Consider the following 15,538-nt stretch of genomic DNA (forward strand, 5'->3'; position numbering starts at 1 on the left):
GCTCCTTTTTAAAATAAAATGGTTGCTGTGCTGCGGTGGGGACACTAGTTGCTGTGCTGTGGTGGGGACACTAGTTGCTGTGCTTTGGTGGGGACGCTAGTTGCTGTGCTGTGGTGGGGACGCTAGTTGGTGTGCTGCGGTGGGGACACTAGTTGCTGTGCTGCGGTGGGGACGCTAGTTGCTGTGCCACGGTGGGGACACTAGTTGCTGTGCTGCAGTTGGGACACTAGTTGCTGTGCTGCAGTGGGAACAGTAGTTGCTGTGCCGCGATGGGGACGCTAGTTGCTGTGCCGCGATGGGGACGCTAGTTGCTGAGCCGCGGTGGGGACGCTAGTTGCTGTGCCGCGGTGGGGACACTAGTTTTGTGCTGCGGTGGGGACGCTAGTTGCTGTGCTGCGGTGGGGACACTAGTTGCTGTGCCACGGTGGGGACACTAGTTGCTGTGCTGCGGTTGGGACACTAGTTGCTGTGCTGCGGTGGGGACACTAGTTGCTGTGCCGCGATGGGGACTCTAGTTGCTGTGCCGCGGTGGGGACGCTAGTTGCTGTGCCGCGGTGGGGACGCTAGTTGCTGTGCCGCGGTGGGGACGCTACTTGCTGTGCCGCGGTGGGGACACTAGTTTTGTGCTGCGGTGGGGACACTAGTTGCTGTGCAAGCGGTGGGGACACTAGTTGCTGTGCCGCAGTGCGGACACTACTTGCTGTGCTGCGGTGGGGATACTAGTTGCTGTGCTGCGGTTGGGACACTAGTTGCTGTGCTGCGGTGGGGACACTAGTTGCTGTGCTGCGGTTGGGACACTAGTTGCTGTGCTGCGGTGGGGACGCTAGTTGCTGTGCCGCGATGGGGGCGCTAGTTGCTGTGCTGCGGTGGGGACGTTAGTTGCTGTGCCGCGGTGGGGACACTAGTTGCTGTGCAAGCGGTGGGGACACTAGTTGCTGTGCCGCAGTGCGGACACTACTTGCTGTGCTGCGGCGGGGACACTAGTTGCTGTGCTGCGGTGGGGACTCTAGTTGCTGTGCTGTGGTGGGGACACAAGTTGTTGTGCAGTGGTGGGGACACTAGTTGCTGTGCTGTGGTGGGGACATTACTTGCTGTGCTGAGGTGGGGTACACAGGTTGCTGTGCTGCGGTGGGGACACTAGTTGCTGTGCTTCAGTGGGGACTCTAGTTGCTGTGCTGCAGTGGGGACACTAGTTGCTGTGCTGTGGTGGGGACACTAGTTGCTGTGCTGAGGTGGGGTACACAGGTTGCTGTGCTGTGGTACACTAGTTCTTGTGCTGAGGTGATGAAACAGGTTGCTGTGCTGTGGTGGAGGGCACTGGTTGCTGTGCTGTGGTGGGGGCACTCATTGCTGTGCTGTGGTGGGGGACCCTGGTTGCTTCGCTGTGGTGATGGACATTGGCTGCAATGTTGTGGTGGGGGTCACTGGTTGCTGTGCTGCAGTGGGGGACACTGGTTGCTGTACTGCTGTGGGGGATACGGGTTACTGTGCTATGGTGGGGGACACTGCTGTGCTGTGGTGGGGGACACTGGCTGCTGTGCTGTGGTAGGAGACACTGGTTGCTGTGCTGTGGTGGGGGACACTGGTTGCTGTGCTGTTGTGCGGGGCACTGGTTGCTGTGCTGTGGTTGGGGCACTGGTTGCTGTGCTGTTATAAGATAAAATGTTTGCTGTGCTGTCGTGGGGGATACTGGTTTCTGTGCTGTGGTTGGGGCACTGGTTGCTGTGTTGTGGTGAGGGCACTAGTGGCTGTAGTTGGGGCACTGGCTGCTGTGGTGGGGGACAGTGGTTGCAGTGCTGTGGTTGGGGATCCCGGTTGCTGCGCTGTGGGAAGGGGGGGGCACCAGTTGGGGATACGGTCGTTAGGGCGACCCAACTTAGATCGACCACTGAAGGTCGACATTAGCATTAGGTCGACATGCAATATGTCGACATGGCCGGTAGGTCGACGTGTATTAGGTCGACATGAGGTGTGTTTTTTTAAATCACATTTTTGGATTTTTTTCATAGTTAATGATACACGTTGACTACGATTAGAACGGTAATCTAAGCGGAGCGGTAGCGGAACGAGGCACCTTGCCCGAAGCATGGCCAACAAAGCGAGCCATGCGATCGGACACGATGCACTACTCGGGGTTCACCGTCACTTTACGCAGAAAACTACACCCCCCTCAAAAAAACTCATGTCGACCTTTTTACCTGTCGACCTAGCACATGTCGACATAACGCCCATGTCAACCTATTGCAACTGTCGACCTTCAGTGGTCAACCTAATGACTGTCGACCTAAGTGGGGTTGACTCAGTAACCCATACCCACCAGTTGCTGTCCTGTGCTGTGGTGGGGGACACTTGTTGCTGTGCTGTGGTGGTGGCACTGGTTGGTGTGCTGTGGTGGACACTAGTTGCTGTGCTTTGGTGGGGGGCACTGGTTGTTGTGCTGTTATGGGGGATACTGGTTGCCATGGTGTTATGGGGAACCCTGGTTGCTGTGCTAGGGGTCACTGGTTGCTGTGCTGTGGTGAAGGACCATGGTTGCAATCCTGTACTGTGGTGGAGGACCCTGTTTGCTGTGCTGTGGTGGAGGACACTGGTTGCTGTGCTGTTGTGGAGGGCACTGGTTGCTGTGCTGTGGTGGAGGACACTGGTTGCTGTGCTAGGGGTAACTGGTTGCTGTGCTGTGGTGAAAGACCATGGTTGCTATCCTGTACTGTGGTGGGGGACCCTGGTTGCTGTGCTGTGGTGGAGGACACTGGTTGCTGTGCTGTTGTGGAGGGAACTGGTTGCTGGCTGTGGTGGAGGACACTGGTTGCTATGTCGTAGTGGTGGCACTGGTTGTTGTGCTGTGGTGGAGGACACTAGTTGCTGTGGTGAGGGACACTAGTTGCTGCCCTGTGGGACACTGGTTGCAATGCTGTGGGACACTGGTTGCCATGGTGTGGTGGGGTACACTGGTTGCTATGCTAAGGCATAGATACTAATTGCTATACTGTGGTGGGGGTTAATGGTTGCTGTCCTGTGGTGGAAGATACTGGTTGTTGTGCTGTGGTGGAGGACACTGATTGCTATGCTACGGTGGGGGACACTGGTTACTATCTTGTGCTGTGATGGGGGACACTGGTTGCTTCGCTGTGGTGGGGGACACTGGTTGCTGTGGTGGGGTACAATGGTTGCTATGCCGTGGTGGGGGACACTGGCTGCTATGCTATGGTGGGGGACACTGGTTACTATCCTGTGCTGTGGTGGGGGACACTGGTTGCCGTGGTGGGGTACAATGGTTGTTATGCCGTGGTGGGGGACACTGGCTGTTATTCTAAGGTTTAGATACTAATTGCTATACTGTGGTGAGGGATACTGGTTGCTGTCCTGTGGTAGGGGAAACTGGTTGCTATGGTGTGATGGAGGACCTCAGTTGCTACAATATGGTGTGTTGGGGTACAGTGTCGAACTGGGGCATGAAGGGCCCACCGGAGAAATGTAGAGGTAGGGGCCCACTTTTGCTATGGTGTGATGGAGGACCTCAGTTGCTACAATATGGTGTGGTGGGGAACACTGGTTGCTATGCTAAGCTGGGGGCACTAATTGCCATGCTGTGGAGAAGGCAGGCCCTGGCTGCTTTAGCGTGTGAGGATCCTACTGCTGCCATGTACATTGACTAATTAGATCTAGGTACAATGGTGGTGCTCTTACATGGGAACAGTAGATGGTTTCTGGGTAGTCTATACAGTATACTGGAGGTCATTTAGGCAGTACATATCTCTTGGGCTAGTTTGTCCAGACTGATAGATAACATTCTTTTTTTTTTACAACACAAGATATTCCTGAGAACTCCCAACTCTGCACGAAGAGGCCTAAGAACCAGTCCAGGTGAGACAATAATAGAGGTAAACCGATCTAAAATCTGATTTAAAGTCACCTTGATACTGTTACACCTAGATGTAAAATTCTTATATTATGTCCTTCTCTCACACAGCAGATTATACACCGTGTTCCCCAACATCACTATATGGCATATGTACTAATTTACCAATTATTACTATTCAAGGCAATAATAAGATATATACCTCCTGCATGTATCATTGAACACATCACGGACAGGGAGCTCATCCCTGCGATGTGTAGAAATAAATAATCAGAAAAGTGATCACTTTACTTTCATTTGCCGGCAGCCGCAGCATACTGACATGTGTGGCCTCCTGACCATGCATACAAGTGGTGAGTGCCGCTGGGGGATCCTATGGATCTGGGGCTTTTTGCTAAGTGTAGCTTATAGGCTATAATAGTTAGTGCATTGTGGAGCTTGGTAAATTCAGCAAGAAAGTAGACCCCGTAGGTATCTATGGGGCCTGCTTTTGCGGTTGTAAACAGGTTATCACAGCAGATATACCCAATATCTGCTACAGTCCTCTGTAGATACTGTACATTCTGGGACTACTTATTACTAGAGATGAGCGGGTTCGGTTTCTCTGAATCCGAACCCGCCCGAACTTCATGGTTTTTTTCACGGGTCCGAGCAGACTCGGATCCTCCCACCTTGCTCGGTTAACCCGAGCGCGCCCGAACGTCATCATGACGCTGTCGGATTCTCGCGAGACTCGGATTCTATATAAGGAGCCGCGCGTCGCCGCCATTTTCACACGTGCATTGAGATTGATAGGGAGAGGACGTGGCTGGCGTCCTCTACATTTAGATTAGAAGAGAGAGAGAGAGAGAGATTGACCTGATTTACTGGAGCTTAGGAGTACTGTAGAAGTGTAGAGAGTGCAGAGTTTACTAGTGACTGACCACAGTGACCACCAGACAGTGCAGTTTTGTTTTATTTAATATATCCGTTCTCTGCCTGAAAAAAACGATACACACAGTCAGTGGCGTCAAGAGGTGGGTGCGGGGGGTGCGGCCCGCACCCGGGTGTCACCCTTCAATGGGGTGACACCAAAATGAGCCGCACTCCCGCACCCCCAATGGCGGAACTTGCGCTGGTGTAATCAGACTCATTACGCTGATACACCGCTCTGTCAGCCACCCGTGAGAGGAGAGGACCCAGGGTCAGGAGGACGGAGTCACGGAGGTCAGGAGGAGAGGGAATGGGGACCTCCCCTGTTATCACGCCCCGGCTCCTCCCCTGTGCCTCCTGAATGCCGGCAGATTGATGGCATCTGCAATCATTGGGAGCCTGGTTCAGCGTGCAGGGCCCATGCTGCTTCCTGGGATGGTGTGCATGGTGAGTCTCTGTATAGCATAGAGATTACGTTACTGCCTCACTCTGCAGATTACTGCGCTGTTTGCTCACACTCAGAGTGGAAGGTGATGCTCTGCAGAATCAGTAGTATTATGTAATGTTCTGCTATGAGTTCCCGGGCTGACTTTATTTCAGTGTATAGGCTTCCTGCTGCTGCCTGTGAAATTTAGCAACACTATCATCCAGTTGCCAACATATTCTTTATTGTTCATTGATTTTTTTTCCCCTTCTATATCTGTATGTTGTATTAAAAAAAAAAAGAGAGAGAGAGACAAGTAGGGTATGGGAGTAAAAATAAGGGAAAAGCACTGGAAATAGAAGAAAAAATGTGACATCATATTTAATGCATATTAAAGTAGCTAAATACAGTATAAGGCTAAAGCAATAGAATATAGTTAACATTAACAGTCCAGCAGTGGTTCCAAACCTTTTTGAAATACAGTTACCCACACACAGCATGTAGCGTAAGAGTGGTGACGATAGATAGATAGATAGATAGATAGATAGATAGATAGATAGATAGATAGATAGATAGATGAATGTTGGCACTTTCCTTGGGCCCACACACATACACACACGCATACCGCATATTTTGTATTTAGTTTTTTCTGTTCTGTATTACATTGGAATTCCCTGAGTTCCATACGCACTGGTATACTTATCTACAGAAATGTACCCAGTTAAACCATAACTAAAGCAACCTGGCAGTTATGTGGTGGGAACTAATTTTTGCAACGAAAAATACACAGAGAGCATATAAAGGCATTAGCACTGATTATACGTTCCACGGCGGTCAGGAGACTGACATTGGGAGTTAAACAGACGGGATCCCAGCGGCGAACACAGCGTGTCCCCTTGCGGAAACGGTATACTGACCGCCGGGATCCCGTCCGACGGTCAATTGACTGCCTCCCGAATTATGACATTAATAATGATTCCATGTGATGTGAAACGGGAGGAGGTCCATGGGGGGGGGGGGGGGTGACACCATGAGTTACCACACCGGGTGACACCAACCCTAGTGACGCCTCTGCACACAGTGACTCAGTCACATACCATATCTGTGTGCACTGCTCAGCCCAGTGTGCTGCATCATCTATGTATATATATCTGACTGTGCTCAGCTCACACAGCTTATAATTGTGGGGGAGACTGGGGAGCACTGCAGTGCCAGTTATAGGTTATAGCAGGAGCCAGGAGTACATATTATATTAAAATTAAACAGTGCACACTTTTGCTGCAGGAGTGCCACTGCCAGTGTGACTGACCAGTGACCTGACCACACTGACCACCAGTATAGTTAGTAGTATACTATATTGTGATTGCCTGAAAAAGTTAAACACTCGTTGTGTGACTTCACTTGTGTGGTGTTTTTTTTTTTATTCTATAAAAAACTCATTCTGCTGACAGACAGTGTCCAGCAGGTCCGTCATTATATAATATATACCTGTCCGGCTGCAGCAGTGATATATATATATATTTTTTATATCATTATTTATCATCCAGTCGCAGCAGACACAGTACGGTAGTTCACGGCTGTAGCTACCTCTGTGTCGGCACTCGGCAGTCCATCCATAATTGTATACCACCTACCCGTGGTTTTTTTTTCTTTCTTCTTTATACATACATACTACTACATCTCTTTATCAACCAGTCTATATTAGCAGCAGACACAGTACAGTACGGTAGTTCACGGCTGTAGCTACCTCTGTGTCGGCACTCGGCAGTCCGTCCATAATTGTATACCACCTACCCGTGGTTTTTTTTTCTTTCTTCTTTATACATACATACTACTACATCTCTTTATCAACCAGTCTATATTAGCAGCAGACACAGTACAGTACGGTAGTCCACGGCTGTAGCTACCTCTGTGTCGGCACTCGGCAGTCCGTCCATAATTGTATACCACCTACCCGTGGTTTTTTTTTCTTTCTTCTTTATACATACATACTACTACATCTCTTTATCAACCAGTCTATATTAGCAGCAGACACAGTACAGTACGGTAGTTCACGGCTGTAGCTACCTCTGTGTCGGCACTCGGCAGTCCGTCCATAATTGTATACCACCTACCCGAGGTTTTTTTTTCTTTCTTCTTTATACATACATACTACTACATCTCTTTATCAACCAGTCTATATTAGCAGCAGACACAGTACAGTACGGTAGTCCACGGCTGTAGCTACCTCTGTGTCGGCACTCGGCAGTCCGTCCATAATTGTATACCACCTACCCGTGGTTTTTTTTTCTTTCTTCTTTATACATACATACTACTACATCTCTTTATCAACCAGTCTATATTAGCAGCAGACACAGTACAGTACGGTAGTTCACGGCTGTAGCTACCTCTGTGTCGGCACTCGGCAGTCCGTCCATGATTGTATACCACCTACCCGTGGTTTTTTTTTCTTTCTTCTTTATACATACATACTACTACATCTCTTTATCAACCAGTCTATATTAGCAGCAGACACAGTACAGTACGGTAGTCCACGGCTGTAGCTACCTCTGTGTCGGCACTCGGCAGTCCGTCCATAATTGTATACCACCTACCCGTGGTTTTTTTTTCTTTCTTCTTTATACATACATACTACTACATCTCTTTATCAACCAGTCTATATTAGCAGCAGACACAGTACAGTACGGTAGTTCACGGCTGTAGCTACCTCTGTGTCGGCACTCGGCAGTCCGTCCATAATTGTATACCACCTACCCGAGGTTTTTTTTTCTTTCTTCTTTATACATACATACTACTACATCTCTTTATCAACCAGTCTATATTAGCAGCAGACACAGTACAGTACGGTAGTCCACGGCTGTAGCTACCTCTGTGTCGGCACTCGGCAGTCCGTCCATAATTGTATACCACCTACCCGTGGTTTTTTTTTCTTTCTTCTTTATACATACATACTACTACATCTCTTTATCAACCAGTCTATATTAGCAGCAGACACAGTACAGTACGGTAGTTCACGGCTGTAGCTACCTCTGTGTCGGCACTCGGCAGTCCGTCCATAATTGTATACTAGTATCCATCCATCTCCATTGTTTACCTGAGGTGCCTTTTAGTTGTGCCTATTAAAATATGGAGAACAAAAATGTTGAGGTTCCAAAATTAGGGAAAGATCAAGATCCACTTCCACCTCGTGCTGAAGCTGCTGCCACTAGTCATGGCCGAGACGATGAAATGCCAGCAACGTCGTCTGCCAAGGCCGATGCCCAATGTCATAGTACAGAGCATGTCAAATCCAAAACACCAAATATCAGTAAAAAAAGGACTCCAAAACCTAAAATAAAATTGTCGGAGGAGAAGCGTAAACTTGCCAATATGCCATTTACCACACGGAGTGGCAAGGAACGGCTGAGGCCCTGGCCTATGTTCATGGCTAGTGGTTCAGCTTCACATGAGGATGGAGGCACTCAGCCTCTCGCTAGAAAAATGAAAAGACTCAAGCTGGCATAAGCAGTAGCACCGCAAAGAACTGTGCGTTCTTCGAAATCCCAAATCCACAAGGAGAGTCCAATTGTGTCGGTTGCGATGCCTGACCTTCCCAACACTGGACGTGAAGAGCATGCGCCTTCCACCATTTGCACGCCCCCTGCAAGTGCTGGAAGGAGCACCCGCAGTCCAGTTCCTGATAGTCAGATTGAAGATGTCAGTGTTGAAGTACACCAGGATGAGGAGGATATGGGTGTTGCTGGCGCTGGGGAGGAAATTGACCAGGAGGATTCTGATGGTGAGGTGATTTGTTTAAGTCAGGCACCCGGGGAGACACCTGTTGTCCGTGGGAGGAATATGGCCGTTGACATGCCTGGTGAAAATACCAAAAAAATCAGCTCTTCGGTGTGGAACTATTTCAACAGAAATGCGGACAACAGGTGTCAAGCCGTGTGTTCCCTTTGTCAAGCTGTAATAAGTAGGGGTAAGGACGTTAACCACCTCGGAACATCCTCCCTTATACGTCACCTGCAGCGCATTCATAATAAGTCAGTGACAAGTTCAAAAACTTTGGGTGACAGCGGAAGCAGTCCACTGACCAGTAAATCCCTTCCTCTTGTAACCAAGCTCACGCAAACCACCCCACCAACTCCCTCAGTGTCAATTTCCTCCTTCCCCAGGAATGCCAATAGTCCTGCAGGCCATGTCACTGGCAATTCTGATGATTCCTCTCCTGCCTGGGATTCCTCCGATGCATCCTTGCGTGTAACGCCTACTGCTGCTGGCGCTGCTGTTGTTGCTGCTGGGAGTCGATGGTCATCCCAGAGGTGAAGTCGTAAGACCACTTTTACTACTTCCACCAAGCAATTGACTGTCCAACAGTCCTTTGCGAGGAAGATGAAATATCACAGCAGTCATCCAACTGCAAAGCGGATAACTGAGGCCTTGGCATCCTGGGTGGTGAGAAACGTGGTTCCGGTATCCATCATTACTGCAGAGCCAACTAGAGACTTGTTGGAGGTACTGTGTCCCCGGTACCAAATACCATCTAGGTTCCATTTCTCTAGGCAGGCGATACCGAAAATGTACACAGACCTCAGAAAAAGAGTCACCAGTGTCCTAAAAAAGGCAGCTGTACCCAATGTCCACTTAACCACGGACATGTGGACAAGTGGAGCAGGGCAGGGTCAGGACTATATGACTGTGACAGCCCACTGGGTAGATGTATGGACTCCCGCCGCAAGAACAGCAGCGGCGGCACCAGTAGCAGCATCTCGCAAACGCCAACTCTTTCCTAGGCAGGCTACGCTTTGTATCACCGCTTTCCAGAATACGCACACAGCTGAAAACCTCTTACGGCAACTGAGGAAGATCATCGCGGAATGGCTTACCCCAATTGGACTCTCCTGTGGATTTGTGGCATCGGACAACGCCAGCAATATTGTGTGTGCATTAAATATGGGCAAATTCCAGCACGTCCCATGTTTTGCACATACCTTGAATTTGGTGGTGCAGAATTATTTAAAAAACGACAGGGGCGTGCAAGAGATGCTGTCGGTGGCCAGAAGAATTGCGGTACACTTTCGGCGTACAGGCACCACGTACAGAAGACTGGAGCACCACCAAAAACTACTGAACCTGCCCTGCCATCATCTGAAGCAAGAAGTGGTAACGAGGTGGAATTCAACCCTCTATATGCTTCAGAGGTTGGAGGAGCAGCAAAAGGCCATTCAAGCCTATACAATTGAGCACGATATAGGAGGTGGAATGCACCTGTCTCAAGCGCAGTGGAGAATGATTTCAACGTTGTGCAAGGTTCTGCTGCCCTTTGAACTTGCCACACGTGAAGTCAGTTCAGACACTGCCAGCCTGAGTCAGGTCATTCCCCTCATCAGGCTTTTGCTGAAGAAGCTGGAGACATTGAAGGAGGAGCTAACACGGAGCGATTCCGCTAGGCATGTGGGACTTGTGGATGGAGCCCTTAATTCGCTTAACAAGGATTCACGGGTGGTCAATCTGTTGAAATCAGAGCACTACATTTTGGCCACCATGCTCGATCCTAGATTTAAAGCCTACCTTGGATCTCTCTTTCCGGCAGACACAAGTCTGCTGGGGTTGAAAGACCTGCTGGTGAGAAAATTGTCAAGTCAAGCGGAACGCGACCTGTCAACATCTCCTCCTTCACATTCTCCCGCAACTGGGGGTGCGAGGAAAAGGCTCAGAATTCCGAGCCCACCCGCTGGCGGTGATGCAGGGCAGTCTGGAGCGACTGCTGATGCTGACATCTGGTCCGGACTGAAGGACCTGACAACGATTACGGACATGTCGTCTACTGTCACTGCATATGATTCTCTCCCCATTGAAAGAATGGTGGAGGATTATATGAGTGACCGCATCCAAGTAGGCACGTCACACAGTCCATACTTATACTGGCAGGAAAAAGAGGCAATTTGGAGGCCCTTGCACAAACTGGCTTTATTCTACCTAAGTTGCCCTCCCACAAGTGTGTACTCCGAAAGAGTGTTTAGTGCCGCCGCTCACCTTGTCAGCAATCGGCGTACGAGGTTACATCCAGAAAATGTGGAGAAGATGATGTTCATTAAAATGAATTATAATCAATTCCTCCGCGGAGACATTGACCAGCAGCAATTGCCTCCACAAAGTACACAGGGAGCTGAGATGGTGGATTCCAGTGGGGACGAATTGATAATCTGTGAGGAGGGGGATGTACACGGTGATATATCGGAGGATGATGATGAGGTGGACATCTTGCCTCTGTAGAGCCAGTTTGTGCAAGGAGAGATTAATTGCTTCTTTTTTGGGGGGGGTCCAAACCAACCCGTCATATCAGTCACAGTCGTGTGGCAGACCCTGTCACTGAAATGATGGGTTGGTTAAAGTGTGCATGTCCTGTTTTGTTTATACAACATAAGGGTGGGTGGGAGGGCCCAAGGACAATTCCATCTTGCACCTCTTTTTTCTTTTATTTTTCTTTGCGTCATGTGCTGTTTGGGGAGGGTTTTTTGGAAGGGACATCCTGCGTGACACTGCAGTGCCACTCCTAAATGGGCCCGGTGTTTGTGTCGGCCACTAGGGTCGCTTATCTTACTCACACAGTCAGCTACCTCATTGCGCCTCTTTTTTTCTTTGCGTCATGTGCTGTTTGGGGAGGGTTTTTTGGAAGGGCCATCCTGCGTGACACTGCAGTGCCACTCCTAGATGGGCCCGGTGTTTGTGTCGGCCACTAGGGTCGCTAATCTTACTCACACAGCTACCTCATTGCGCCTCTTTTTTTCTTTGCGTCATGTGCTGTTTGGGGAGGGTTTTTTGGAAGGGACATCCTGCGTGACACTGCAGTGCCACTCCTAGATGGGCCCGGTGTTTGTGTCGGCCACTAGGGTCGCTAATCTTACTCACACAGCTACCTCATTGCGCCTCTTTTTTTCTTTGCGTCATGTGCTGTTTGGGGAGGGTTTTTTGGAAGGGACATCCTGCGTGACACTGCAGTGCCACTCCTAAATGGGCCAGGTGTTTGTGTCGGCCACTACGGTCGCTAATCTTACTCACACAGCTACCTCATTGCGCCTCTTTTTTTCTTTGCGTCATGTGCTGTTTGGGGAGGGTTTTTTGGAAGGGACATCCTACGTGACACTGCAGTGCCACTCCTAGATGGGCCCGGTGTTTGTGTCGGCCACTAGGGTCGCTAATCTTACTCACACAGCTACCTCATTGCGCCTCTTTTTTTCTTTGCGTCATGTGCTGTTTGGGGAGGGTTTTTTGGAAGGGACATCCTGCGTGACACTGCAGTGCCACTCCTAAATGGGCCCGGTGTTTGTGTCGGCCACTACGGTCGCTAATCTTACTCACACAGCTACCTCATTGCGCCTCTTTTTTTCTTTGCGTCATGTGCTGTTTGGGGAGGGTTTTTTGGAAGGGACATCCTACGTGACACTGCAGTGCCACTCCTAGATGGGCCCGGTGTTTGTGTCGGCCACTAGGGTCGCTAATCTTACTCACACAGCTACCTCATTGCGCCTCTTTTTTTCTTTGCGTCATGTGCTGTTTGGGGAGGGTTTTTTGGAAGGGACATCCTGCGTGACACTGCAGTGCCACTCCTAAATGGGCCCGGTGTTTGTGTCGGCCACTAGGGTCGCTAATCTTACTCACACAGCTACCTCATTGCGCCTCTTTTTTTCTTTGCGTTATGTGCTGTTTGGGGAGGGTTTTTTGGAAGGGACATCCTGCGTGACACTGCAGTGCCACTCCTAGATGGGCCAGGTGTTTGTGTCGGCCACTAGGGTCGCTTAGCTTAGTCATCCAGCGACCTCGGTGCAAATTTTAGGACTAAAAATAATATTGTGAGGTGTGAGGTATTCAGAATAGACTGAAAATGAGTGGAAATTATGGTTTTTGAGGTTAATAATAATATGGGATCAAAATGACCCCCAAATTCTATGATTTAAGCTGTTTTTTAGGGTTTTTTGAAAAAAACACCCGAATCCAAAACACACCCGAATCCGACAAAAAAAATTCGGTGAGGTTTTGCCAAAACGTGGTCGAACCCAAAACACGGCCGCGGAACCGAACCCAAAACCAAAACACAAAACCCGAAAAATTTCAGGCGCTCATCACTACTTATTACCCTTCAAAATGGGTGTTTTCTAGGGATATCCGGCAAATAATAATTGATAAATAGCCCCCTATACCTCCTCTCCCTATCCCCACCTCCTCTACTGCTGCAGGACTCCTTACTCTAATCTCCACCACCTCCTACTTATATAAAAATAAAATATATACAGTATATATATATATATATATATATTTATATATATATATATTTATTGCAGTTCTTGCTTTCTAAAGAGAACAACAACACAGGGGGAAAAAACTTTTAAGGGGGGAATTCAATTACCCGTGACAAATTACCGCAGGTGAAAACGGGAGGTAGCCTTGGGCTTTAACGCCAGTGGCTATTCAATTTCACTCCCAAGTTTTCCCAATAGCCTTGTTAACGCCCGTTAACTTAACCTGTTAACGGGTGTTAACAAGGGATAACGGGCATTCACACACAGAATCCGTGAAAAGTTCACAGATTCATATGTTAATGTCGCAGCACTCATTACCCCAGAGTTACCGGCAAGGGGGGCGGAATTTCGACCGCTGAGGCAGGTGGGTAAAAAAAAATCCCCAATGACTGCTGGCTTTGGGGCTAAATGGATAGCCCCGGGGGATCAATTCTCCTGCGGTAATCTACCACGGCTAATTGAATTCCCCCCTAAAAAAAATAATGCAGCCTGAATGTTGTTAGAGGAAAAACATTTACCACAGTCAAACAGCATCCTGGTACTTTCACCATCTTTTTTCTTACTCACTAGAGAGGTTTCCATCCCAGTGGGATCCACATGGAAAAAGGAATCACAATTTGAACCCACGATGGGAAGAAGAGGATGAATGGGTTCTGGACCACTACATACTGGAATAGATTTACTGCAAATATAAATGCTGTTTTGATACTTTGACAATGTGACAAGAGCTCAATTAAGCATACTCATCCTGTTGAATTGCTTTTATTTACTATCATCGCTGAGTATATGACAATTTTGAACACCCTGAAGTGCCTTAGTTTTATAGCTGTCCTCAGAATCAGTGCGCAATTGCACCAGCATTATCCTTGTGGCACTGTGGGGGAATATCTGGCACTGGGGGCATATACCTGGCACTGTGGGGGAATATCTGGCACTGGGGGGAGCAGGCATTGGGGGGTATATTTGGCACTGGGGGCATGTACCTGGCACTGTGGGGGAATATCTGGCACTGGGGGCATATGTGGCACTGGGAGCACGGCCCTACCAACAAGCACTACTCCCTAGCAACGAGCATGACACCCAGTGCATGAAACCCCTGGCAACGAGCATGATACCCTGAGCATGAAAATCCCTGGCACCGTGCATGGAACCAAGAGCATGAAACCCCTGGCAACGAGCAGGTAATTTAAAAGTAATTAGAAGCCTTACTGTAGAACTTAATGTGTAATGGGCATTGCGGTATGTGGCATAATGTATCACGGACATTGCGGTGTGTGTCATAATAATGTGTCACAGGCATTACGGTGTGTTGTATACTATATCACGATCATTGTGGTATGTGGTATAATGTCTCAGGGTCACTGAGGTGTGTGTTATAATGTGTCACAGACATTGTATGTGCTATACAAACTGAAAGAAATGAAACAGTGACTTGCGCCCTAGCTGCAGCTTGACACACGTCCCAAAGAACACCACTTCTCTTCTAACTATAAAGATATACTGATGGACGATCTCCAAGCGCTGCTCTAAAACCGGAACTCCTTGTGTCTGAGAACCCTCAAAGGAAACAAAGTGCACAATATTCTTAAGGAAGTTCCCGGATATAATGGTTCACTTGAAATATCCTCAATAACTGACCTTTGTTATAGGCCCTATGTTCACATAAAGGTTTCTTTATATTCTATCCAATGCACCGCAATCACATCATCTATGACATATCGCTTAGTGAAATGAAGCTCACCTTTAAGATAAGCCCTATGTGCATCCAAAGGTATCTTTAACGAATCTGCCCTCACTGGGACCCTCCAACAATCCTGTATACGTCTGCACAGCCTCACGATTGATTAAAATTCCATCAGTCCGTTTTTTTTTTGATTAAAAAACTTTGTTTTTTCTTTAATTTTCACAATCACATAAAAGCAATTTAAAATTCCATGCAAAAACAGAGGCACCCAATTTGTAGACCGGCAGAATCACTTCCACTCACACCCCTAAGATGGAATAAGGGGATAATTACAAACCACCGTTGATCTAGATGTTATGACCAATCAGGTAGAT

General features: G+C 48.6%; 1 protein-coding gene across 2 annotated transcripts in view; it reads left to right on the plus strand.

Annotated features, from left to right (window-relative positions):
* Positions 1–14,236, plus strand: part of SPP2 (secreted phosphoprotein 2) — a 37,058-nt gene extending 22,822 nt beyond the window's left edge. Inside the window, exons 5-6 of one of the 2 annotated variants that reach the window (XM_063933239.1) lie at positions 3,813–3,864; positions 14,051–14,236. In XM_063933239.1, coding sequence (XP_063789309.1) covers positions 3,813–3,864; positions 14,051–14,157 — 159 coding nt within the window. In that variant the 3' untranslated portion in view covers positions 14,158–14,236. The remainder of the gene's footprint in view (positions 1–3,812; positions 3,865–14,050) is intronic. The other variant, XM_063933240.1, reaches the window with a different exon arrangement.
* Positions 14,237–15,538: the final 1,302 nt, after the last annotated feature.

The sequence above is a fragment of the Pseudophryne corroboree genome, chromosome 7, assembly GCF_028390025.1.
Source record: "Pseudophryne corroboree isolate aPseCor3 chromosome 7, aPseCor3.hap2, whole genome shotgun sequence".
In the NCBI taxonomy this organism is placed as follows: Eukaryota; Metazoa; Chordata; class Amphibia; order Anura; family Myobatrachidae; genus Pseudophryne; species Pseudophryne corroboree.